Genomic DNA, 25,914 nt, shown 5'->3' with positions numbered 1-25,914 from the left:
CTAAAATAACATAACACATCTTTTTAAAAAAATAACTGTCCACCACTCATAATGGGAGCTCACCTGGAGCGATCAGAGACAGAGACTCTCCACATCAGCCCTATCCTGTGGTGTTGGAATAAAACATATAAAATAACCTTCTGTCCTTTCTTCCTTGAAGTAATCACTGATATAACACAAATTGATGGATGTAAACAAGGGTGTAACCATCACATAGCTCTCACCTATCCAATCAACATCAGATCGACATCAATACCAGGGATTACTCCAAGGAAGGGAGGAATGAAAGGAAGCCTATTTAAAAGGATAGATCACTTGAATGATAAAACCCTAGTTGAAAATAAGCTAAAACTTGACTAAAGTGAACTATCCCTTTAAAGCATTGGATCAGGACCCCTCCTTGACTACACCACTCATTAGTCACTAAGATCACAGTCTGTTTTCCCGTCACCCCTTCATCCTCCCTAATGCTGCCTTCCCTAAGACATAGGACCTCAGCAGTCTGCCCTCTGCTGGCAGTACCCTAACCCTGCACCCCAAAGGGAACAGCACGCTGCTGGCTTTGTATCCATGGTGACTATCCATTTATTTACCTCACTAGCTGACCAGTAGCTGACCAGTAGTTGACCAGAAACTGACCACCGACAGTGAAATTCCAGTAACTTTCCCAAAATTCCCAGTTTTTTTCCAGAAATCCTGGTTGGAGGTCCGTATTTCCTGATTATTTCCTCCAGATTCCGGGAATCTTCCAACCAGGATTTCTGGGAAATCAGGGAATGTTGGGAAAGTTACCGGAATTTTGCTAAACCTACCAGTAGTAGATCCGTAGAAGTTCGTAGAAGTCCCCCCGCTTCCACATGCCTTATTAGCTAGCATTAGCTAGCATTAGCTGACATTAGATTTTTCTAGATTTTTTGTTGTTGTTGTTTTGGGACGTTTGTGTGATTTCTGTGAGTTGCTTTATTGGTCACTTATTGGTTAATGTCTTTCTGGAACCACACTGCTTTAGAGGCGGCTGCCTCGGCACTCACAACACCAACTAACCTAATCTATAGAAGAGTAGCCTAACTGTGTGCGCCTAATATTCTGTCCATCTGCCTGCCTGCCTGTGTGTCATTGTCTGCCTGTCTCTGTGTGGGAAGTGTGGAGATCAAATCACCCTCTTCTTTGTAAAGCATGATGTCACACAATAACACTGTATTTGTCATCAATTGTATTTCATCATTTTTAACTTAATGCACAACAGACCAAGCCTGGCATCCAAACTGATGCTCTGTGTGAAACCATGGTGAGCACAGCATTCAGTCTGGTTTAACCAGGCTACAACAGACCTGCTTCTGCTGGGCTGTAGACCAAACGGGCTGCTGGTTCGATCCCCAAAAGCTTTCCTTTTCACGTCAGATTTTAGGAATTTGTCATTTGATCCGAGAGCTTTTCCAAGGTCTTTCTGGATATTGGGAATCCAGGTCAGTGGAAATGCGCTGGATTCAAAGGAAAGTTGATTTCTAAAACAGATACAGTATGTAATCTTACTTCCTAGTATGTCTGACGTTATTGGTGCATTGGGTCACATGATCAGTAGTAATGAATATCCCATTAAATACTAAATCCCAGTGCTCATTTCTCAACTCTCTCATATCTGGTTTATAGTGGCTTGATGACATGAGGTTGCTGAAATAAATATCTCATTCAGTTGAAGAATTAACATTCTGAAGAGAATGAGAAACCTACTTGTTGTTAAATTGCACTTCAGTAAATATAATTACTAAAATAATGTTAACAACAATGTTGTTTCTGTAGGAATTACAATGTTAGTCCTACTACACTGTAAGTATAAGAGCAATTTAACTTGAATTTAATTTGTCAACCAAAACCTGACTGCCTCTACAGTAATTAATGAATCTCTCCTCCTACAGCTGTAGATCGCCTGTCCAGCCTCATGATGTCATCGGGGAGTTGTGATGTCATGGGACCCTCCGGACTGGATCAGTCCAGAACTCCCCAGGAAGCCAATGGGGGCACTCCAAATCCAGGAAGTCCCTCCTCCTCCTCCTCCTCACCGACCAATCACAATCCCAAACCCACAGCCCCAATCAACCACAACCACAGCAGTGATATACCTGTCACCTACATTGACGACGTCATAACCAAACTAAGCTCCTCCGATGTTAAGAGTGCCCTCTCTTCCAAAACCCTCAAAGCCCCTTCAGAAGCACAACGTACTGAGACTATGGTCTGTGAGTCAGCTCTAGACAGCAAGACCCTGCCAGACAACGATGAAAGCACAGTTCAGACTCCTCCAACGTTGCCCAGTCAGTTGGATTTCTCTGTCTTGGACTCTGGAAAGAAAGGCTGCCTCATGGGTAAAACATTCTTGAACGACGACTACTCCAGAAACTGTAGCAGTAATCTCACAGACGAGGGAATGAATGCTCTTTCAAACGGGGTGGAGAGACCCCCCGGCGCCTCTGCTGCCGCCTCAAACTGCAACATGTACGACATGGTCGGCGACAGTGATTCGGAGAGCGAAGACACTGCCACCGACAACAGCCGTGGCGCTGCCAGCTATAACAAACCGGCGAGCCGCGGTGTCGGCGCTGAGCCCCAAGGCACGGATTCAGATGAGGAGGAAGTGGAGATTTGTTACAGTGAGGCCCAGCGGCCCAGCACTCTGATCCAGGCTGAGCTGACTCACCTAACAGATGGGCCATTGTCTCCCCAGCTCTCTATCTCTATCTCTGGCTCTGACGGCAGCCACAATACAAAGGAGACTGGGCCCTTTGATGTAGCACTAGACTCTGCTGCTTCTTCCTCCTCCGCTGCCACTGCTGCTTCTGCTGCCTCCCAGCAAAATGAAGACTGCTCTGTTGTAACGACCCAATCCAACCCCGATCCGAAACCATTCCCCTCACTGTCTCAGGGTCTGCCTGCCTCTGGCTCTCAATGCTCAGGTGCCTGTCTGGCTGTGGAGGCCAAAGGTTCCCCTTGCCAAGTAATGCCCCGCCAGTCTTCCAAGGACACAGATTCTGAGCCCACCACAAGCCCCGCAGGGCCTTCAGAATGTGTTGTCAACAGTGCCAACAGGGTTTGTGACACTATTGTAACACCTCTAATAAAACCCAGCCATGCTCCTTCATTAAGCGTCTGCAGTACCCCCATTGCAGCGGCTAGCCGCAACGTTGTGCGACGGAGTCAGGAGATGTCAGCCCGACTCCGTACAAACGTTTCACCGGCTGCGGCATTAGGGAAACTATCTAACACACAATCATCATCATCATCCCACTCAATGGTGGCGGAGGCAAATCCCTCCAACTATAACAATGGCTGGTCAGGCGCATCTAAACCATCATCAACATCACTAACAACAAGAGACAGGGAGAGAGACAAAGTTCCCCCATCAACATCGCTAACAACAAGAGACAGGGAGAGAGAGAAAGTTCCCTTAACTTCCCTGGAACTCAGGTTGGTCCAGAATAACCCTACTAGTCCCTCTCTCAGGACGTCCGGTCCCAAATCAGTCAACAACACTTCAACAGACACTCCTCTATCCAGCAGTAGCAGCAGGCTCAGAGTCAATGACAAAGTCCAGAAGACCAGCAACACTGTTCCCAAAATGAAGGGGCTCAGCGTCAAGTGTAAAACCAAACCCCAGGAGCAGCTTTCCCCAAAACCAGCCAGAGCAGAAAGTCCGTCGGTTCTGAGGAAAGCCAACAACATTTCCCCGCTCCAGTCCCCCAAACTGCAAGCCAAGAAGGTGGGCTCCCTCCTGCAAACCAGGAACGTGGATTCCACTCTGCTTACCAGGAAGGCAGCCGTAACCAGTAGCCTAAAGATTGGTAAACAGCAAGACCGGAGCAGCAGTAGCAGTAGCCCTGCCATGCCCAAAACAGGTGACGGAGGCCAGGACAAGTCCAACCGCACAACCACTACTACGTCAGAACCAATCAGCCAATCACAATCAGCTACCAAGACGAAGGCAGAGGAGCTCCGTCTACACAAAGAGGTGGAGCAAGGGATTTTGGCGGTGGCCAAGCCAAAAGAACGACCAGAGCCAGTCCCGACTACCCAGAGGACCTTCATCGAGGTGCGACTCTCATCCTCTACTCCTCCTTCCTCTTCCTCGTCTACACCAGTTCTGACACCAAAGGAAACTGGGAATTCAAAGGATTACTCAATTACTCATACCACAAATATTACTCCACACAAGGATCAGGTCAATGGAAGTCCAGTAGAGACTAGTCTATGGCCAGGAACCCCTGCAACCCCTGGCTCGGTGTGTAATCCTGAAAAGGTCAACAACACTACCAGTGATTCAGCAGTGAACTCAGTAGTTCTAGAATCCATAGATGGGGTTCCTTTGCCTATGAGAAATGGTCCCATCTCTCACAGGAACTGTAGTATAAAAGAGATGGATGAAACTGAGAGCGTCAAAGGCAACGAGTCCAAACTGAAGGCGATGGATCGCCGTAGTTTCTCCATGGACAACAGCGCCCCCGGGGATCCCAACCTCTTCTCTGTCCGCCAGAGGATCAAGTCCTTCGAGAACCTGGCCAGCTTCGACAAGCCAGTCCTCAAATGCATCGACATCCAGTCCTTTGCTCAGTCCTATGCTCTGACTGCAACGTTGAAGCCGCCTCTCAACCGGAGACTGTCCGGCTACATGTCTGGATCGGTGAGCTCCGTGGACTGCCGCTCGCTACGAAGGAGCTTCAGCTCGTGCGTCGACAACTTCAAAGCGTCAACCCCCTTGACCCCAATGTCGCCTCAGCTTCGCAAGTCACCGTCGAGCATGACCCTCACAAACGTTGACCTGTTGACGCAAAACTGCAGCGCTAGCGAAGCTCCCCTCAGACAAACCCAGGACAAATTTGCGGATGAAGAAAGTCCCAGAATCTCCCCAGGAGTCGTAACCCTAACCCCTCAGACGCCCCCGGTGATGCGGAGCCGCCAGACCCGAGGCCATTCCAACCTGTCCCGGTCCAGACTGAGGGAGCTCAGGGCCCTTAGCATGCCAGACCTGGACAAGCTCTGCACCGATGACTTCTCCAGCGACCCAGGGACTAACGCCGCCACCTTTAAGACGGAGCTGGAGATACACCCAGCCAGGCCCACAGAGGTCATCCAGAACCAGACAGGGGGCTGTTCCCCGCCTGCTGCCCCCACCGGGGTGCACCTGACCAGGGCCAGCTGGGTGGACGCTGGGGCCAGCCTGGACCCCATTCAGGGGAAAACCAATGGGCAGCAGACAGATATCCAGAACCGGTCCATCAGGTAAGTGAGAACACCAACCCTGTCTATACTATTTCTACAAAACGAATCAAATATCCAATACTTAATCTTCCCAAGGATGCAGACAGACAGACAGACACACACACACAGACAGACACACGCACACACACTCGCACACAGAGACAGACACACTCACACTCACACACACACACACATACACACACAGACACACACGCGAGTGAAGCAGTAAATCCCAACTCATATCTGAGTCTTCCATTTCCTCTGCAGTCTGACAGTGCTGGCTGGCTCTCCGGTGGAGCAGAGTAAGCTGCAGGCGGTCCTGGCCTCACTGACCGCCAAGACAGACGTGTTGGCCCTGCTACAGGAGGCCAAGGCTCTCTCTGAGGTAACGAGTAAAACACACAAACACACACACACGATAGTGGTCGGTTCGGTTTCGATTCGTTTTTTTCATAAAATAATCACTGTTTTCGATTTCGGTTATGATTATTTTTCTAATGATTTGTGGGGTTGGTTGTGTTCCCTGCCATGCACTCAGCCATACACTAAGTTTTACACACACTGCATATTGAAGTTTCCTTTTCTGTTTTCTCAAATAAATCCCATATGGTGCTGACAAGGCCCTTTCTCTTAACTCTCTCCTCCCTGACCACCTGTCTCTCCTCCCTGACCACCTGTCTCTCCTCCCTGACCACCTGTCTCTCCTCCCTGACCACCTGTCTTCCCAGACCACCTGTCTCTCCTCCCTGACCACCTGTCTTCCCAGATCACCTGTCTCTCCTCCCTGACCACCTGTCTCTCCTCCCTGAGGCATCACCTGCTTTTTTCCTGACACTAACAGTGGGTTGAATGCAGTGGCAGTCGTGCCGTTTAAGATGAGGCAGGATGATTTTTTTTTTAATGAGAATGGCCTTATTTCTATTACAGCATATTGGATGACTGTCATTCATATTCCATTCACCCAGCTCAATGTAACATCTATAAGTTTAGGCTACTAAATGATACTTTAATTTTCCCTATACCTATCTAAACACCTAAACACAGTTCACTTTCATAGCAGCCACATACAAACATCATGATTACTTTGCTCATTGAATAATTCCTTCTCGCATCTACACACTCTCCTCTCACTTTTTCCCTTCGCTTGTGGACTTCAGTGCACAACACATCAGCTGTCTGTGACCAGGCGAAAAAAACGTTCCATGTAAAACCTTCATAACATAACCGCTAACCGCTACACACAGCCTACATCGTTGTCACCATATTAGATAACGTCATAGTCAACATAGCTACTAGAACTAACGCGTTAGTAAACCCGCTACAATCATGCAGTACAGTGTACAGTCAGCAAGCAGTTTAGAAGTTACACTGGCGGGCTCCAGTGGCAATAAATTAATACAACCAAACACTTACCTTGACTTGGAAGAGTTCCAGTGTTGGATAGCCATAGCCAGCTAGCTAACATAGCATCCCTCTATGTTTAACCCGGGTGTTTGAGTAGGCTCAACTTGCTAGCTGCATTCAGTGAAAATTTAAGTGAAAAAAATGCAACTAAATATATATATAAATCGCTCTCTTGCTTCTCCTTCATTTTTGAAGAAATGAATTTGTTCAACACTGTTAAACTATTGTCTTTCTCTCTCTTTGAGTCAACTACTCACCAAATCAGGGTAAACAGGGGATCAGGTAGTTCAGGGGATAAGGTAGTTCAGGATAAACAGGATGAGTTTGGATGATAAAGGATGGCTTCTGGGAAATGAACACAAATAACTAAACACATCAGATATTAGGTTGAGGAGAGGTAGCACGGTCCTACATCTGCTTGTGCCCTCTTTCCAACAGTGTTTGACCATAGGAGTTGTTAAGACAGCACTAGCAGATGTGTAACCAGGCTAGAGGAGAGGAGTGTCAGGGATATAATGTCTGAGACATTGTTGAAGTATTTTCATCCTTGTCTTGAAAGTTCACGTTGTGTGTGTTGTTTCTGGTCTCCCCTCCCCTAGGTTAAAGATGATACCCACTTTGTAGTCTTCTCTAAAGAAGAGGGATCCGGACTTGGTTTCAGCATCGCTGGTGGAATGGACCTTGAGCAGAAGTCCATAACTGTAAGAACAGTAGTAGAACAGTAGTATAGTAAATGTTTAAAAAATATATATTTTCATTTGAAAATGTGTGATGAAAGATATGGAGTAATTAATGACAAACCTAGAGTAAACAAATGTTTTTTTCTGTATTCAATGTTGAACAATTCTTTACTCACCCACTCCACTTACCACCAATCCAATCCCTTCAGATAGATCGGAGTGCCTAGTGTGTAGGTGCTAGGAGTTGATTTGGGATTCAGCTCCACTTCTTAACTCTCACACTTTCCTCTGTTTGGGGCAGGTCCATCGGGTGTTCTCCAAAGGCGTGGCCGGCCTGGAAGGTACCATTCAGCGGGGGGATAGTGTCCTGTCCATCAACGGCAGCAGCTTGGAAGGGATGTCCCACGGAGAAGCCCTGTCCTGTCTCCACCAGGCTAGACTGTCCACTCAGGCCCTGGTGGTCATTCGCAGGGGGAAGGACAGTGAAGGACAGAAGTCCCCGAGACACCATGACAACAGGCCTGAGATGGCTAGACCAGGTACAGGGCTGGTAGGGACAGGATAGGAAACATGAACATACTGTAAAGCAGGGGTGACCTACACATTTGTTGTAGCTTTTAAATAGGCACATTCTTCTCCTCTACGCTGCAACTCTTCCCAGAGTCCTTGGTGTACAAGAGATGTGTTTTTCTGTCAATATACCCGGTAAAATAATGGTTAATAATCAACTCTATGGGGGCCCCATAACATTATATTTTCTGGAATTCTGTTTTCTCTGTTTTATTTTTCCTGGTTTTAGATCTAGTTGTAGTCGTTTACTCTCAGTACGGATGTTCTGAGTCCATGCAATGCTCACATCAGAAGACCCAATTTTGAAGTCTTAAAAAGAAACGAACATTTAGATTTTAGAGTGTAATTCCCTGTCACGATCGTCGGTGAGAGATGAGGACCAAGGCGCAGCGTTGAATGTGAATATATTTATTTATAGAATGATCACACGATCAAAACAACAAAACGATGACGTGACAGTCAATGGTCATACACAAACCAAAATACGAACAAGAAACCACACCAAATGAATGCCTAACGGCTACCTAAGTATGACTCCCAATCAGAGACAACGAGCTACAGCCGTCTCCGATTGGGAGCCACCCTGGCCAACATAGATATACAAAACCAGAAAATGAAACCTAGAACACATAGACTATACACACCCTGGCTCAACATATTGGAGTCCCCAGAGCCAGGGCGTGACAGTACCCCCCCCTAAAGGGGCGGACTCCGACCGCGCCCACCAAATACCACAGGGAGGGACCGGGTGGGCACTCGCTAGGCGGGCGGATCCGGCTCCGGGCCTGATCCCCGCTCCCTCTCCAACCCCCAAAGTACCCCTGGTCCGGTCTGGCCCCGCTGGCCGGAGCTGGACTGCACACTGGTGGAGCGGATTGCTCTAGCTCCGAGCGTGAAGCATCTGACCGGTGCCGGACCAGCCACCGGTGGAACAGGCACGGGCCGTGCCGGACTGGCGACGCACACCACTGGCTTGGTGTGGGGAGCAGGAGCGGGCCGAGCCGGGCTGTCGAAGCGCACCCCTGACTTGGTGCGGGGAGCAGGAACGGGCCGAGCCGGGCTGACGAAGCGCACCACTGACTTGGTGCGGGGAACAGGCACGGGCCGTGCCGGACTGACGAAGCGCACCACTGACTTGGTGCGGGGAGCAGGAACAGGCCGGACCGTACTGGGGACACACACCACTGGTCCTACGCAGGGATCTGGAATGGGCCGGACCGGACTGGTAACACACCCCAGTACCTCTCGCCGTGCCTCTACACCTTCCACCCCCTCTTCGACCAGTGGCCCCCGTAACCTGGCGGCCTCCTCTGCCAACCCGCTGGCCCGTCGTCCACGGCGTTAGCCCCCCCTAAAAAATTTCTGGGCGTCTCTCCCCGTGGACCAGGCCTCCATGTCTCTCGCCAGACTCTCACCCCACTGCTCCAAAGTCCAACCTCTCTCCTCTTCACTTGGCTTGGCCCAGTCGAGACTCTTACTCCACTGCTCCCAAGTCCATCCTCTCTCTTCTTCACGCTGCTTGGTCCTGTTATGATGGTTTCTTCTGTCACGATCGTCGGTGAGAGATGAGGACCAAGGCGCAGCGTTGAATGTGAACATATTTATTTATAGAATGATCACACGATCAAAACAACAAAACGATGACGTGACAGTCAATGGTCATACACAAACCAAAATACGAACAAGAAACCACACCAAATGAATGCCTAACGGCTACCTAAGTATGACTCCCAATCAGAGACAACGAGCTACAGCCGTCTCCGATTGGGAGCCACCCTGGCCAACATAGATATACAAAACCAGAAAGTGAAACCTAGAACACATAGACTATACACACCCTGGCTCAACATATTAGAGTCCCCAGAGCCAGGGCGTGACATTCCCCTTTAAGAAAGAGAGGAGTGTGTCGGTGATGTCTCTGTCAGGTCTACTGCTGCAGCACGTCATGGCACAGTTAGCAAAACAATGGCCGCCCAATTGATACAGATAAATACATTTACATGAATCATGATATCTTTCTGTCAGGTAAGCCTACTTTGCAGTTAACATTTAATTGGAAATGTTTTTTGGGGAAAGTCTACCCACAAGACCGTTAGCATTACTAGCATCGCTAACTGGTTACATACAGAGTGATAGACAAACGCGCGCACCAAACAGACAGACGGGCAATATTGTTGGAAATTAAATGGCAGATATATTACATTTGGCTTATTAAGCCGATAGTGGCTAACCATGGGTGGGATAATGTCAATGTGTCTTTGATTGGATAGTAGCTGGGATCTTTGTTTATGACAGTTTGCGATGGAACACATACATAAATGCATGTGCTTTCAGAATTGATTGGCGAGCTACTCATAGCTGTAACGTATACGCTAGGATTCAGGAAGCAGGTGCAGAAGGAGTCAGGAAGCAGGTGCAGTAGGAGTCAGGAAGCAGGTCCAGGAGGAGTCAGGAAGCAGGTCCAGTAGGAGTCAGGAAGCAGGTCCAGTAGGAGTCAGGAAGCAGGTGCAGTAGGAGTCAAGAAGCAGGTGCAGAAGGAGTCAGGAAGCAGGTGCAGTAGGAGTCAGGAAGCAGGTGCAGTAGGAGTCAGGAAGCAGGTGCAGAAGGTGAGTTTAATAATGAGAATAAGCAGAAGAACAAAACAGGAGAAGCGTACTGAACGTGAACAAAACCAATACTGCCTGAAGACTGTGGCTATTGAGGGATAAATAAAGGGGAAGTAATCAAGGTAATGATGAAGTCCAGGTGTGCATAACGATGGGAAGCAGGTGTGCCTAATGACGGTTGCCAGGTGTGCCTAATGACGGTTGCCAGGTGTGCGTACTGATGGTTGCCAGGTGTGCCTAATGACGGTTGCCAGTTAGTAGACCGGCGACGTCGAGCGCCAGAGAGAGGGAACGGGAGTAGGCGTGGCAATAGGTGGGCTGCGAGCTACTGGTATCTGTTGGTGTAGACGTGGTGAAGGTAGGTAACAACCCTTCCGCCACGCTGATCCTCAACATGGGGGCCCCACAGGGGTGGCTGCTCAGCCCCCTCCTGTTCTTCCTGTTCACCCATGACTGCGTGGCCACGCACGTCTCCAACTCAATCATCAAGTTTGCTGACGACACAGGGAGGAGGTTAGAGCCCTGGCGGAGTGGTGCCAGGAAAATAACCTCTCCCTCAATGTCATCAAAGGGAAGTAGCTGATCGTGGACTACATTCTCATCGACGGGGCCGCAGTGGATAGGGTGAAAAGCTTCAAGTTCCTCGGCGTGCATATCACTGACGACCTGAAATGGTCCCTTCACATATACAGTGTAGAACAGCGCCTGTTCAACCTCAGGAGGCTGAAGAAATTAGGCTTTGCCCCTGAGACACTCACAAACTTCTATAGATGCACCATTGAGAGCATCCTGTCGGACTGTATCACCGCCTGGTACGGCAATTGCACCACCGCAAACTGCAGGATTCTCCAGAGGGTGGTGCGGTCAGCCCAACACATCACTCGGTGCACACGGCCTGCCCTCCAGGACATCTACAGGACCCGGTGTCACAGGAAGGCCAAGATCATCAAGGACCTCAGCCACCCGAGCCACGGCCTGTTCACCCCGCTACCATCTAGAAGGAGGAGACAGTACAGGTGCATCAAAGCTGTGGCCGAGAGAGCAGCTTCTATCTCCAGGCCATCAGACTGTTAAATAGTCACCATTAGCAGGCCTCCGCCCAGTACCTTGCCCTGAACTTAGTCACTGTTACTAGCCGGCTACCACCAGGTACTCTGCCCTGCACCTTAGAGACTGCTGCCCTATGTACATAGTCATTAACACTGGTCACTTTAATAATGTTTTCAAACTGTTTTACCCACTTCATATGTACAGTATATACTGTATTCTAGTTATGGCTCATCCTATATAACTACTGCTGTACACTACACATACGGTCCATACACACCATTATATACAGTACATTCGGAAAGTATTCAGACCCCTTGACTTGTTCCACATTTTGTTACGTTACAGCCTTATTCTAAAATTGATTACATTGTTTTTCCTCATCAATCTACACATAGTACCCCATAATGACAAAGTAAAAACAGGTTTTTAGAAAACTGAAATGTCACGTTTACATAAGTATTCAGACCCTTTACTCAGTACTTTTTTGAAGCACCTTTGGCAGCGATTACAGCCTTGAGTCTTCTTGGGTATGATGCTACAAGCTTGGCACACCTGTATTTGGGGAGTTTCTCCCATTTTTCTCTGCAGATCCTCTCAAGCTCTGTCAGGTTGGATGGGGAGCGTCGCTGCATAGCTATTTTCAGGTCTCTCCAGAGTTGTTCGATCAGGTTCAAGTCCGGGTTCTGGCTGGGCCACTCAAGGACATTCAGAGGCTTGTTTTCATCAAGGATCTCTCTGTACTTTGCTCCATTCATCTTTCCCTCAATCCTGACTAGTCTCCCAGTCCCTGCCGCTGAAAAACATCCCCACAGCATGACGCTGCCATCACCATGCTTTACCGTAGGGATGGTGCCAGGTTTCCTCCAGACGTGACGCTTGGCATTCAGGCCAAAGAGTTCAATCTTGGTTTCAACAGACCAGAGAATCTTGTTTCTCATGGTCTGAGTCCTTCAGGTGCCTTTTGGAAAACTCCAAGCGGGCTGTCATGTGCCTTTTACTGAGGAGTGGCTTCCGTATGGCCACTCTACCATAAAGGCCTGATTTGGTGGAGTGCTTCAGAGATGGTTGTTCTTCTGGAAGGTTCTCACATCTCCACAGAGGAACTCTGAAGGTCTGTCAGAGTGACCATCGGGTTTTTGGTCACCTCCCTGACCAAGTGTCACAACGGCTGATGTAGATGTGGTGAAGGAGTCAAACGCAGACACAGAAGCTCAGTCCAATACTTTACTGAACACGACCAAAACTATACAAAACACTGGCCTCAAAACAAACAAGAGGCGGACGATGCGCAACAATGCGCAAAAGGCTAGTATCCCAAGGCGCACGAAAACAGTACAGTGCGACGACAGGGAAAACAACAAACAAACAACGAGCCGACCTGATGACAGGCGAACAATAACACACAACACAAAACTAACCAAACGGGAAACTTATAGAGGACATAATCAACTAAACAGGACACAGGTGTACACAATCAGACAAAACCAACAGACAGCGAAAACATCAAACGGTGATAGCTAGTACTCCGGGGACGACGACCGCCGAAGCCTGCCCGAACAAGGAGGAGGAGCAGCCTCGGCCGAAACCGTGACACCAAGGCCCTTCTCCCCCGATTGCTCAGTTTGGCCGGGCGGCCAGCTCTAGGAATAGTATTTGTGGTTCCAAACTTCTTCCATTTAAGAATGATGGAGGCCACTGTGTTCTTGGGGACCTTCAATGCTGCAGAAATGTTTTGGTACCCTTCCCCAGATCTGTGCCTCGACACAATCCTGTCTAGGAGCTCTACAGACAATTCCTTCGACCTCATGGCTTGGTTTTTGCTCTGACATGCACTGTCAACTGTGGGACCTTATATAGACAGGTGTGTGCCTTTCCAAATCATGTCCAATCAATTAAATTTACCACAGGTGGACTCCAATCAAGGATGAGCTCCTGAGTGGCGCAGTGGTCTAAGGCACTGCACCGCAGTGCTAACTGTGCCACTAGAGATCCTGGTTCGAATCCAGGCTCTGTCGCAGCCGGCCGCGACCGGGAGACTCATGGGCGGCGCACAATTGGCCCAGCGTCGTCCAGGGTAGGGGAGGGAATGGCCGGCAGGGATGTAGCTCAGTTGATAGAGCATGGCGTTTGCAACGCCAGGGTTGTGGGTTCGATTCCCACGGGGGGCCAGTATAAAAAGATATGTATTCACTAGCTGTAAGTCGCTCTGGATAAGAGCGTCTGCTAAATGACTAAAATGTAAATGTAATGATCAATAGAAACAGGATGCACCTGAGCTCAATTTCGAGTGTCATAGCAAAGGGTCTGAATACTTTTGTAAATAAGGTATTTCTGTTTTTTGATTTTTATTTATTTAATCCATTTTAGAATAAGTCGGTAATGTAACAAAATGTGGAAAAAGTCAAGGGGTCTGAATACTTTCCAAATGCACTGTATTCTGGACTCTGACATTGCTTGATCTGATATTTCTTAATTTCTTTATTTTTACTTGTGTGTATTGTTTTGTATTGTTAGGTATCACTGCACTGTTGGAGTTAGAAACACAAGCATATTGCTAGGTATCACTGCACTGTTGTAGCTAGAAACACAAGCATTTAGCTAGGTATCACTGCACTGTTGGAGCTAGAAACACAAGCATTTAGCTAGGTATCACTGCACTGTTGGAGCTAGAAACACAAGCATTTAGCTAGGTATCACTGCACTGTTGGAGCTAGAAACACAAGCGTTTAGCTAGGTATCACTGCACTGTTGGAGCTAGAAACACAAGCATTTAGCTAGGTATCACTGCACTGTTGGAGCTAGAAACACAAGCATTTAGCTAGGTATCACTGCACTGTTGGAGCTAGAAACACAAGCATTTAGCTAGGTATCACTGCACTGTTGGAGCTAGAAACACAAGCATTTAGCTAGGTATCACTGCACTGTTGGAGCTAGAAACACAAGCATTTAGCTAGGTATCACTGCACTGTTGGAGCTAGAAACACAAGCGTTTAGCTAGGTATCACTGCACTGTTGGAGTTAGAAACACAAGCATTTAGCTAGGTATCACTGCACTGTTGGAGCTAGAAACACAAGCATTTAGCTAGGTATCACTGCACTGTTGGAGCTACAAACACAAGCATTTAGCTAGGTGTCACTGCACTGTTGGAGCTACAAACACAAGCATTTAGCTAGGTATCACTGCACTGTTGGAGCTACAAACACAAGCATTTAGCTAGGTATCACTGCACTGTTGGAGCTACAAACACAAGCATTTAGCTAGGTGTCACTGCACTGTTGGAGCTACAAACACAAGCATTTAGCTAGGTATCACTGCACTGTTGGAGCTACAAACACAAGCATTTAGCTAGGTGTCCCTGTACTGTTGGAGCTAGAAACACAAGCATTTCACTGCACCTGAAATAACATCCACAAAAACTTTTATTTTATTTTATTTTATTTAGAGGAAGGTTGGCAAACAGAAAAATAATGAACTTCTCGGCCATTTTGCGTGTGTATACGTAACCATTATCAGAAAAAGTTTTTTTTTTTGTTCAGTTCCTTAAACCAAAGCACTATTTGTATAGAGCTGACATGATTCCTGCAGTACTGGGTGCTCACCGTGCCTCTCTGTGTGTTCCAGTGGAGGTGGAGGTGGGACCTGACGGGGCTCTGAGTGTGGAGCTCCTGAAGACGTCAGCTGGTCTGGGCTTCAGTCTGGAGGGGGGCAAAGCCTCGGCGCACGGAGACCTCCCACTCAACGTCAAGCGAGTCTTCAAAGGTCAGCCAACACACACACACACACACACACACACACACGTAGGAACGTAAGTACACACACACACACACACACACGCAGGCAGGAACGTAAGTACACACACACACACACACGGTACCTTAATCTCTATTCCTCTGGTGGCGTGTCAGTGTCAGCCTATGGCCACCAGAGGGGGCATTTCCCCAGCATGGAAGTCAAAACAGACACGGTCAGTGAGTTTGACTGCCGAGACAGACTTCACAATGAGGAGAGGAGGGGTGAAAAGAAGAGAGGAGAGAGGAGAGAAGAGGAGAGGAGAGAGAGCCTGCGTAGACAGCTGGATCGGGTTACATGCAGGGGAGAGATGCCATGGTGGAAGAGAGCTTTCAGAATCCCACACTTATCTATTACAACAAGGTTTGATAGAACCAACATTTAAATACGCAGGTATCATGCATTATGATACAGTTATAATGCATTGTATGACTTGTTATTACCATATATGACTTCTTATAATGTCTGATCTTCTCATAATGAACCTAACCTAATAACCAAACCTCCTCTACATTTTTACATTTTATTCATTTAGCAGACGCTCTTATCCAGAGCGACTTACAGTTAGTGAGTGCATACATTATTTTTTATTTTTTTCATACTCTAGGTGGCGCTGCGGAGCTGTCGAGGGTGGTGGAGGTGGGGGACGAGGTACTGGAGGTGAACGGGCGCTCGCTGCAGGGCCTCATGCACTACGACGCCTGGAACATCATCAAGACCGCCAGCGAAGGCCCCGTGCAGCTTGTCATCAGGAAACCACGGACCTCTGTATGACAGACGTACAACAGGCATATAGAATGAATGTGATGGACCAGACGTACCTCGTAGAACACATATGTAAGCTGAGGTGACATAATGTATAATCCAGGACTTCTGTATGACTGACATACAACAAACATATCTCAGAGAACTATACATATAGCTACGATGGCTAAATGTCACTATTATGACATATTCTTATGAAACGGACAGACGTATTGGACAGACATGTTGGACAGACATTGCAGGGTTGTTCTTTTGCTAAGCGGACTGCAATTCGGTCCGGAATGGAACTAAGTCAAATAACGCGCCGAAACCAGATTGTGGATTGGAGGAAGAAGCATTCTTTATTTTATTATAGTGTTTTATACAGGAGGACTAGAGACTATTATAGTGTTTATACAGGAGGACTAGAGACTATTATAGTGTTTATACAGGAGGACTAGAGAGACTATTATAGTGTTTATACAGGAGGACTAGAGACTATTATAGTGTTTATACAGGAGGACTAGAGAGACTATTATAGTGTTTATACAGGAGGACTAGAGAGACTATTATAGTGTTTTATACAGGAGGACTAGAGAGACTATTATAGTGTTTATACAGGAGGACTAGAGACTATTATAGTGTTTATACAGGAGGACTAGAGACTATTATAGTGTTTATACAGGAGGACTAGAGACTATTATAGTGTTTATACAGGAGGACTAGAGACTATTATAGTGTTTATACAGGAGGACCAGATACTATTATAGTGTTTTATACAGGAGGACTAGAGAGACTATTATAGTGTTTTATACAGGAGGACGAGAGAGTGTCTTTATGGTGGCATCTTGTGATGATGGTGGTGTTTTTAATATCTCATGGACTGCTCAGTGTTATCAAATCAAATCAAAACAAATGTTATTGGCCACATGCACCGAATACAACAGGTGTAGACATTACAGGGAAATGCTTACTTACAGCCCTTAACCAACAATGCATTAATTTTTTTATTAAAAAAGTAAAATAAAACAACAACAAAATAGTGTTGAGAAAAAATAAAATAACAGTAGGGAGGTTATATACAGGGGGTACCGGTGCAGAGTCAATGTGCGGGGGCACCGGCTAGTTGAGGTAGTTGAGGTAATATGTACATGTGGGTAGAGTTAAAGTGACTATGCATAAATAATTAACAGAGTAGCAGCAGTGTAAAAAGATGGGGTGGGGGGTGGGGGTGGGGGGGCAGTGCAAATAGTCCTGGTAGCCATGATTAGCTGTTCAGGAGTCTTATGGCTTGGGGGTAGAAGCTGTTGAGAAGTCTTTTGGACCTAGACTTGGCGCTCCGGTACCGCTTGCCGTGCGGTAGCAGAGAGAACAGTCTATGACTAGGGTGGCTGGAGTCTTTGACAATTTTGAGGGCCTTCCTCTGACACCGCCTGGTATAGAGGTCCTGGATGGCAGGAAGCTTAGCCCCAGTGATGTACTGGGCCGTACGCACTACCCTCTGTAGTGCCTTGCGGTCAGAGGCCGAGCAGTTGCCATACCAGGCGGTGATGCAATCAGTCAGAATGCTCTCGATGGTGCAGCTGTATAATTTTTTGAGGATCTGAGGACCCATGCCAAATCCTTTCAGTCTCCTGAGGGGGAATAGGCTTTTTCGTGCCCTCTTCACGACTGTTATGAGGCAATGGTGCTGTGGTATGCTGTGCAATGCAGGATTACATCTGTGATCAATATACATAGTATAGTAAATACTGAGTTTACAAACCATTAAGAACACCTTCCTAATATTGAGTGGCACCCCCCTTCAATTCGTCGGGGCATGGACTCTACAGGGTGTCATAAGTGTTCCACAGGGATGGTGGCTCATGTTGACTCCAATGCTTCCCACAGTTGTGTCAAGTTGGCTGGATGTCCTTTGGGTGGTGGACCATTCTTGATACACACGGGAAACTGTTGAGCATGAAAAACCCAGCAGCATTGCAGTTCTTGACACAAATCGGTGTGCCTGGCACCTATTACCATACCCCGCTAAGGCACTTAAATATATATTTTTTTAAATATTTTGTCTTTCCCATTCACCCTCTGAATGGCACACATACATAATCCATGTCTCAATCGTCTCAAGGCTTAAAAATGCCATCTTTAACCACCTGTCTCCTCCCCTTTCATGTACACCGATTGAAGTGGATTGAACAGGTGACATCAATAAGGGATCATAGCTTTCACCTGGATTCACCTGAGTCATGGAAAGAGCAGGTGTTCTTAATGTTTTGTCCACTCCGTGTAGTATTCTAATATAACTGCTGTAGTTTTACTCTGGATTTCAGAATAAGACAACCATGCTGTTGTTACAACCTCTTGCTCATATAGAATCATACCGTCGTCCTCCGTAGCTCAGCTGGTAGAGCACACGGCGCTTGTAACGCCAAGGTAGTGGGGTTCGATCCCAGGGACCACCCCATACACACAAAACATTTATGCACGCACGACTGCTTTGGATAAAAGCGTCTGCTAAATGCCATATTATTATTATTATATCAAACATGCAAAAATAATAATAATAATCAAAGGATTGTTGTTTTGGGTTTTATGTTAGCATCAATGCTAACTGGCTAGGTAATGCTAATCAACTGCCACTTGTGTACAATAAGGTCAATAAGACTTCAATACAGCAAAAAATATATATATATATATCTTAAAATTTAATTATTTTATGAATAATATGAAATTGTCACTTTGTCTTTCAAACCTTTACACCTTATTTGAACCAACCCTATTAAATGTCAAGGTATCTGTCAGTGTACCCTGTATCCTGTCACCTGACTCCTCACACTGACCAAATGTGATACCTACCTGTGTCAAGGAGACTCACCTCTTTCTGCCTCCTTGGAAGATAACTGTATTTGAAAGCTGAGTTGGATTTGTACTACGGTATTAGGCTACTGTAGTTGAGTTGTACTGTAGTTTAATGTGCGTGCATTGCCTGAATATTGCGGTCCAATCCACTGCTCTAAACCTGATATCTGAAAAAAAGACATTTTAGAAATGAATTGAAATTATTCATTTTAATGATAAAATATAGAGTGCTTTGAAGTTTCTACTTTATCCATATTTATAACATATTTGTTTTCTCCTGAAATTCCACAGCACACCATTGATTTAACGTGTCTTATTGTTAAAGATGTTGAAAGATATACAGTACATTGTAACCACAGGTGTTTTCCGGGTTGTTTTGTTTTTTTGTTCTCTCTCTGAAATACAACAGAACCTGATGTCACACCATTCATGTGACATGTCTTACGGTTATAGGTGTAACACCACATACCGACATGTCTTACGGTTATAGGTGTAACACCACATACCGACATGTCTTACGGTTATAGGTGTAACACCACATACCGACATGTCTTACGGTTATAGGTGTAACACCACATACCGACATGTCTTACGGTTATAGGTGTAACACGTGTGGTGTGATGCTGTAATATTGCAGGGTTCAAACCGCTGATTACAATACCCACAGCTCTTACATTCTGAAGCACAACCGTTTCAAAACGCTCTTTGTAAATATTGTCTCGTGTTATTGTACATTTGATTTCTTTAGTTGTACCATACATTCATTTTTTTAATCACTAATATGTGCATTTGAATTAGGGTGACTGAACGTCTTTCTATTGGTTTAGTTTTCATTTGAATTTAAACTGTCATTTTGAATTTTTATGACTGAAATGTATGTTTTGATTTGTTGTGTACGTAAGGTCATTAACACATATTGTCATGCAGCACAATATACATTTTGAGAATTTGTACATTACAGACTATTTTAACTGCAATTATGTCAAATATGAAATTGCACAGAATATCTGAAATTCCTCTATCTTTGGTTTCATGCTGTTGTTTTATTAAAGGAACTGATATTCTGTTGTTGTGAAGGAACTGATCTGCTGTTGAATATATTCTGATAATGGTGATGAACAGAAAGCTACAACGAACTTGTGGTCAATTCAGGTTTTTCTTCTGCTTGTACATTTTCTATCCATGTGTAAAAAAAAATTGCGTTTGGTTTTGATATTACACAACTGACAGATCAAAAACATACAGACAATAATTTTCCTTCGAAAATCAAGTTTGCTCACTTACAGGAGTGTGATATAGGAAGTCCCATGGGCCCTGGTCAAAAGTAGTGCATTACATAGGGAACAGGATGCTGAGAATAACACTTTGTGTGTGTGGGGTAGGTAACCCTGTTCCTGGAGTGCCGGGGTAGGTAACCCTGTTCCTGGAGTGCAGGGGTAGGTAACCCTGTTCCTGGAGTGCAGGGGTAGGTAACCCTGTTCCTGGAGTGCCGGGGTAGGTAACCCTGTTCCTGGAGTGCAGGGGTAGGTAACCCTGTTCCTGGAGTGCCGGGGTAGGTAACCCTGTTCCTGGAGTGCAGGGGTAGGTAACCCTGTTCCTGGAGTGCAGGGGTAGGTAACCCTGTTCCTGGAGTGCCGGGGTAGGTAACCCTGTTCCTGGAGTGCGGGGTAGGTAACCCTGTTCCTGGAGTGCAGGGGTAGGTAACCCTGTTCCTGGAGTGCCGGGGTAGGTAACCCTGTTCCTGGAGTGCCGGGGTAGGTAACCCTGTTCCTGGAGTGCAGGGGTAGGTAACCCTGTTCCTGGAGTGCCGGGGTAGGTAACCCTGTTCCTGGAGTGCCGGAGGTACCTCAGGATTCTGTTCCAACTACGCGCCACACCTGACCAACTGAGCTAATTGATCAGTTCAGTTTCCTAAATTCAACACACCTGGTCTTCCAGGTTGGTTAAATCCAAAACATGACGTGCCTGCGATAGGGTTGCCTTCCCCTGCTGTAGTTTTATGATCAGGGCCCTATTCAGGAAGTGTCTCATAAATGGCTAATACAGTCTTGTGACCACTGACCAGGGTTTCGAATCCTAGTCAGTGACACTTTCCACACAGCGCCAGGGCCTGTATTCATAAAGCATCTCACAGTAGGAGTGCTGATCTAGAATCCGTTTTTGGCTTTTAGATCATAATAAATAAGATTACATTGGACCTGATCCTAGATCAGCACTTATATTCTGAGGCTTTGTGAATATGGGCCCAGAGCTATGTGAATCACTGAAACTGAGCGAAATAGTTTCTGGATGTGGTATTTCTTTTTTTTTTTTTTTTTATATATATTTACTTGGAATATTTTTATAAATCTGAATCAGTAATGTACACATTTTCAGTGTCATTAAAGCGTGTTCAATTGTCTATTTTAACTGTGCACTGTCTGGCTGTATTTGTTCAATTAACGTCTTAAACGTTCAGTTCAAGTCTTCTTTTTCCTTGAAATCACCTTTCTAAGCTCTGTTTATTTTTCTACAGGTAGATTTCAAGAGAGTGCTTTGAAGAGTTGTCAGAGTAAGCACATTTCATTCAGCCTTTATTTAACCAAAACAGAGCCTGGACTTTAGAAACCTATTTTATTTAGCAGATCCTCTTATCCAGAGCGACAGACAGTTAGTCGGGGTGGGAGGGCCAAGAGACCAGAGGTGGCAGAACGGAGTGCTCGGGTTGGGGTGTAGGGTTTGAGCGTAGCCTGAAGGTAGGGAGGGGCAGTTCCTCTTGCTGCTCCGTAGGTAAGCACCATGGTCTTGTAGTGGATGCAAGCTTCGACTGGAAGCCAGTGGAATGTGGGAGGAGCAGGGTGACATGAGAGAACTTGGGAAATGTTGAACACCAGGCGGGCTGTAGCGTTCTGGATAAGTTAGAGGGGTTTGATGGTACAAGCGGGGAACCCAGCCAACAGCGAGTTGCAGTAGTCCAGATGGGAGATTACAAGTGCCTGGATTAGGACCTGCGCCGCTTCCTGTGTGAGGTAGGGTCGTACTCTACAGATGTTGTAGAGCATGAACCTGCAGGAGCGAGTCACTTCTTTGATATTTGGGTAGTTCTGTGTGAGTGGGACCAGTGGACTCAATAGGCTGAGTGATTGAGGAGCGGATGTCGTCAACCTTCTTTTCGAAGTGGTTGACAAAGTCATCCACAGAGAGTGAGGGGGGTGGTTGGGGGGGGGAGGATTAAGGAGGGAGAAGGTGGAAAAGAGTTTCCTAGGGTTAGAAATTTAGAGTGATAGAAAGTGGCTTTAGCAGCGGATACAGAGGAAGAGAAGGTGGAGAGGAGGGAGGGAAAGGATGATAGATCCTCCGGAAGTTAAGTTTTCCTCCATTTCCACTCAGCTGCCCACAGCCCTGTTCGTTAAGCTCGCAATGAGTCACTCAGCCACGGAGCAGGGGGGGAGGGCCGAGCCGGCCAGGAGGAAAGGGGAGAATGCGAGTCATAGGAAGCGGAAAGGGAGGAGAGTAGGGTCGAAGAGGCAGAATCAGGAGACAGGAGGGAGAAGGATTTAGCAGAAGGGAGAGATGATAGGATAGAAGAGGAGAGAGTAGAAGGTGAGAGCAAGTGAAGATTGTGACGGCGCATGACCATCTGGGTAGGAGCTGAGTGGTTAGGGTTGGAGGAGAGATCGAGAGAAAAATAAACGAAGTAGTGATCAGAGACCTGGAGGGGGGTTGCAGTGAAATTAGTAGGTGAACAGCCTCTAGTAAAGATGAGGTCAAGCGTATTGCCTTGTGAGTTGGAGGGGACCGGGAAAAGGTGAGGTCAAAAGAGGGTAGGAGGGGAAAGAGATAATTGGAAAGAAATGAATCGAAGGCAGATGTCGGGAGGTTGAAATCACACAGTACGAAGAGCGATGAACCATAATCAGGAAATGAGCTTATCAAGGTGTCAAGCCCATTGAGGAACTCTCCAAGGGTACCTGGTGGGCGATAGATGACAACAATGTTACGCTTGAGTGGACAAGTGACAGTGACAGCATGGAATTCAAATGAGGAGATGGACAGGTGAGAGAGGGAGAAAGGAGAAAATCTCTAGTTAGGAGAAATTATTAGTACTGTGCCTCCACCGCGACGACCAGATGCTCTCGGACTATGAGAGAAAACATAGTCAGATGAAGAAAGAGCAGCTGGAGTAGCAGTATTCTCTGAGGTGATCCATGTCTCCATCAGGGCCCAAAAGTCTAGACTAATTTGTAATTGCCTAGCAGAGGTGAAGAGCACACCTCCCTCTACTAATTGCTGATTGCCTAGGAGAGGTGAAACCACTCCCCCTCCAACAAAGCTACGGATTTCCAAAACAACAACAAATTGCCCTTCCCCTTGATCCTGGTTGATGTGTCAATCATCTGGAAGTTAATAGCAGTCAGCGGTTCACACACCAAGTAGGCTACTGAAAAGACAGGCAGCACTTAATAAAGTAGATGGCCCTAGCTAGCAAAAAGACAGCACTAGACGACAACAGATGAAGACAAAAAAATGATACATTATCACTCTTGGAGATATCAGGAGTCCTCTAGCTATAGAATGAACCCCGACCCCGTCAAAATTATTGGGCGACCGAGAGTCGTCGTCTTTTTAAAACCTGTATTTTTCCATATATAGACACACCCTATGTGCTTTAATAAAATCAAGTATATGTACTGAGCTTGTCTAATGTTTTAAGCATGCTATTTGATTAAATAATTGAGACACAAATTACTCGAGGGAGCCAGAGATCAAGATGGCCTAACCAGCAGAAAACAAACTCTTCCCCCCGTAAACTGCCTCTTCCATCAATCCTATTAGCCAATGTTCAATCATTTGAAAATAAATTAGACGACCAAAGATTACAGTTATCCTACCAACGGGACATTATAAACTGTAATATCTTATGTTTCACCGAGTCGTGGCTGAATGACGACATGGATAACATACAGCTGGCGGGATATACGCTGCATCGGCAGGATAGAACGGCTGACTCCGGTAAGACAAGGGGTGGCGGTCTGTGTATATTTGTAAACAACATCTGGTGCATAAAATCTAATACTAAGGAAGTCTCTAGGTTTTGCTCACCTGAGGTAGAGTATCTCATGATAAGCTGTAGACCACACTATCTACCAAGAGAGTTTTCATCTATATTTTTCGTAGCTGTCTATTTACCACCACAAACCGATGCAGGCACTAAGATTGCACTCAATTAGTTGTATAAGGCCTTAAGTAAACAGGAAAACGCTCATCCAGAGGCAGTGCTCCTAATGGCCGGGGTCTTTAATGCAGGAAAACTTAACTCCGTTCTACCTAATTTCTACCAGCAAATGTGCAACCAGAGGGAAAAAAACTCTAGACCACCTTTACTCCACACACAGAGACACGTACAAAGCTCTCCCTCGCCCTCCATTTTGCAAATCTGACCACAATTCTATCCTCCTGATTCCTGCTTACAAGCAAAAACTAAAGCTGGAAGTACCAGTGACTCAATACGGAAGTGGTCAGATGACGCAGATGCTAAGCTACAGGACTGTTTTTCTAGCACAGACTGGAATATGTTCCGGGATTCATCCAATGGCATTGAGGAGTATACCACATCAGTCACCGGCTTCATCAATAAGTGCATCGACGACGTCATCCCCACAGTGACCGTACGTACATATCCCAACCAGAAGCCATGGATTAGAGGCAACATCCGCACTGAGCTAAAGGCTAGAGCTGCCGCTTTCAAGGAGTGGGACACTAATCCGGACGCTTATAAGAAATCCCACTATGACCTCAGACAAACCATCAAACAGGCAAGGCGTCAATACAGGACTAAGATTGAATCCTACTATACCGGCTCTGACGCTCGTCGGATGTGGCAGGGCTTGCAAACTATTACGGACTACAAAGGGAAACCCAGCCGCGAGCTGCCCAGTGACGCGAGTCTACCAGACGAGCTAAATGCCTTTTATGCTCGCTTTCGAGTCAAGCAACACTGAAGCATGCATGAGAGCACCATCTGATCACGCTCTCCGTAGCCGATGTGAGCAAGACCTTTAAACAGGTCAACATTCACAAGGCAGCGGGGCCAGACGGATTACCAGGTTGTGTACTCAGAGCATGTGCGGACCAACTGGCAAGTGTCTTCACTGACATTTCCAACATCTCCCTGACCGAGTCTATAATACCTACAGTTGAAATCGGAAGTTAACATACACCTTAGCCAAATACATTTAAACTCAGTTTTTCACAATCCCTGATATTTAATCCTAGTAAAAATTCCCTGTTTTAGGTCAGTTAGGATCACCACTTTATTTTAAGAATGTGAAATGTCAGGATAATAGTAGAGAGAATGATTTATTTCAGCTTTTATTTATTTCATCACATTCCCAGTGGGTCAGAAGTTTACATACACTCAATTAGTATTTGGTATCATTGCCTTTAAATTGTTTAACTTGGGACAGATGTTTCAGGTAGCCTTCCACAAGCTTCCCACAATAAGTTGGGTGAATTTTGGCCCATTCCTCCTGACAGAGCTGGTGTAACTGAGTCAGGTTTGTAGGCCTCCTTGCTCGCACACGCTTTTTCAGTTCTGCCCACAAATGTTCTATAGGATTGAGGTCAGGGCTTTGTGATGGCCACTCCAATACCTTGACTTTTCTGTCCTTAAGCCAGTTTGCCACAACTTTGGAAGCATGCTTGGGGTCATTGTCCATTTGGAAGACCCATTTGCGACCAAGCTTTAACTTCCTGACTAATGTCTTGAGATGTTACTTCAATATATCCACATAATTTTCCTTCCTCATGATGCCATCTATTTTGTGAAGTGCACCTCCTGCAGCAAAACACCCCCACAGCATGATGCTGCCACCCCCGTGCTTCATAGTTGGGATGGTGTTCTTCAGCTTGCAAGCACCCCCTTTTTCCTCCAAACATAACGATGGTCATTATGGCCAAACAGTTCTATTTTTGTTTCATCAGA

The 25,914-nt window shown here is 46.3% G+C and overlaps 1 protein-coding gene and 1 long non-coding RNA gene across 2 annotated transcripts in view; both read left to right on the top strand.

Annotated features, from left to right (window-relative positions):
• The window catches only part of LOC121587209 (PDZ domain-containing protein 2), a 246,977-nt gene extending 229,916 nt beyond the window's left edge, over window positions 1-17,061 (top strand). Inside the window, exons 21-26 of the mRNA XM_045212254.1 lie at window positions 1,917-5,271; window positions 5,518-5,635; window positions 7,254-7,355; window positions 7,636-7,873; window positions 15,183-15,320; window positions 15,958-17,061. Of these exons, the coding sequence (XP_045068189.1) occupies window positions 1,917-5,271; window positions 5,518-5,635; window positions 7,254-7,355; window positions 7,636-7,873; window positions 15,183-15,320; window positions 15,958-16,124 (4,118 nt within the window). The 3' untranslated portion in view covers window positions 16,125-17,061. The remainder of the gene's footprint in view (window positions 1-1,916; window positions 5,272-5,517; window positions 5,636-7,253; window positions 7,356-7,635; window positions 7,874-15,182; window positions 15,321-15,957) is intronic.
• Window positions 17,062-18,591: 1,530 nt separating this feature from the next.
• Window positions 18,592-20,014, top strand: LOC121587291. The gene is made up of 2 exons (XR_006004039.2): window positions 18,592-19,514; window positions 19,552-20,014. It is a non-coding gene; the product is annotated as an uncharacterized LOC121587291 (long non-coding RNA).
• Window positions 20,015-25,914: the final 5,900 nt, after the last annotated feature.

This window comes from Coregonus clupeaformis, unplaced genomic scaffold (genome assembly GCF_020615455.1).
Source record: "Coregonus clupeaformis isolate EN_2021a unplaced genomic scaffold, ASM2061545v1 scaf0002, whole genome shotgun sequence".
Taxonomy (NCBI): domain Eukaryota; kingdom Metazoa; phylum Chordata; class Actinopteri; order Salmoniformes; family Salmonidae; genus Coregonus; species Coregonus clupeaformis.
Note: the sequence above shows the minus strand (reverse complement) of the source record. Positions and strands in the feature narration are given on the sequence as shown.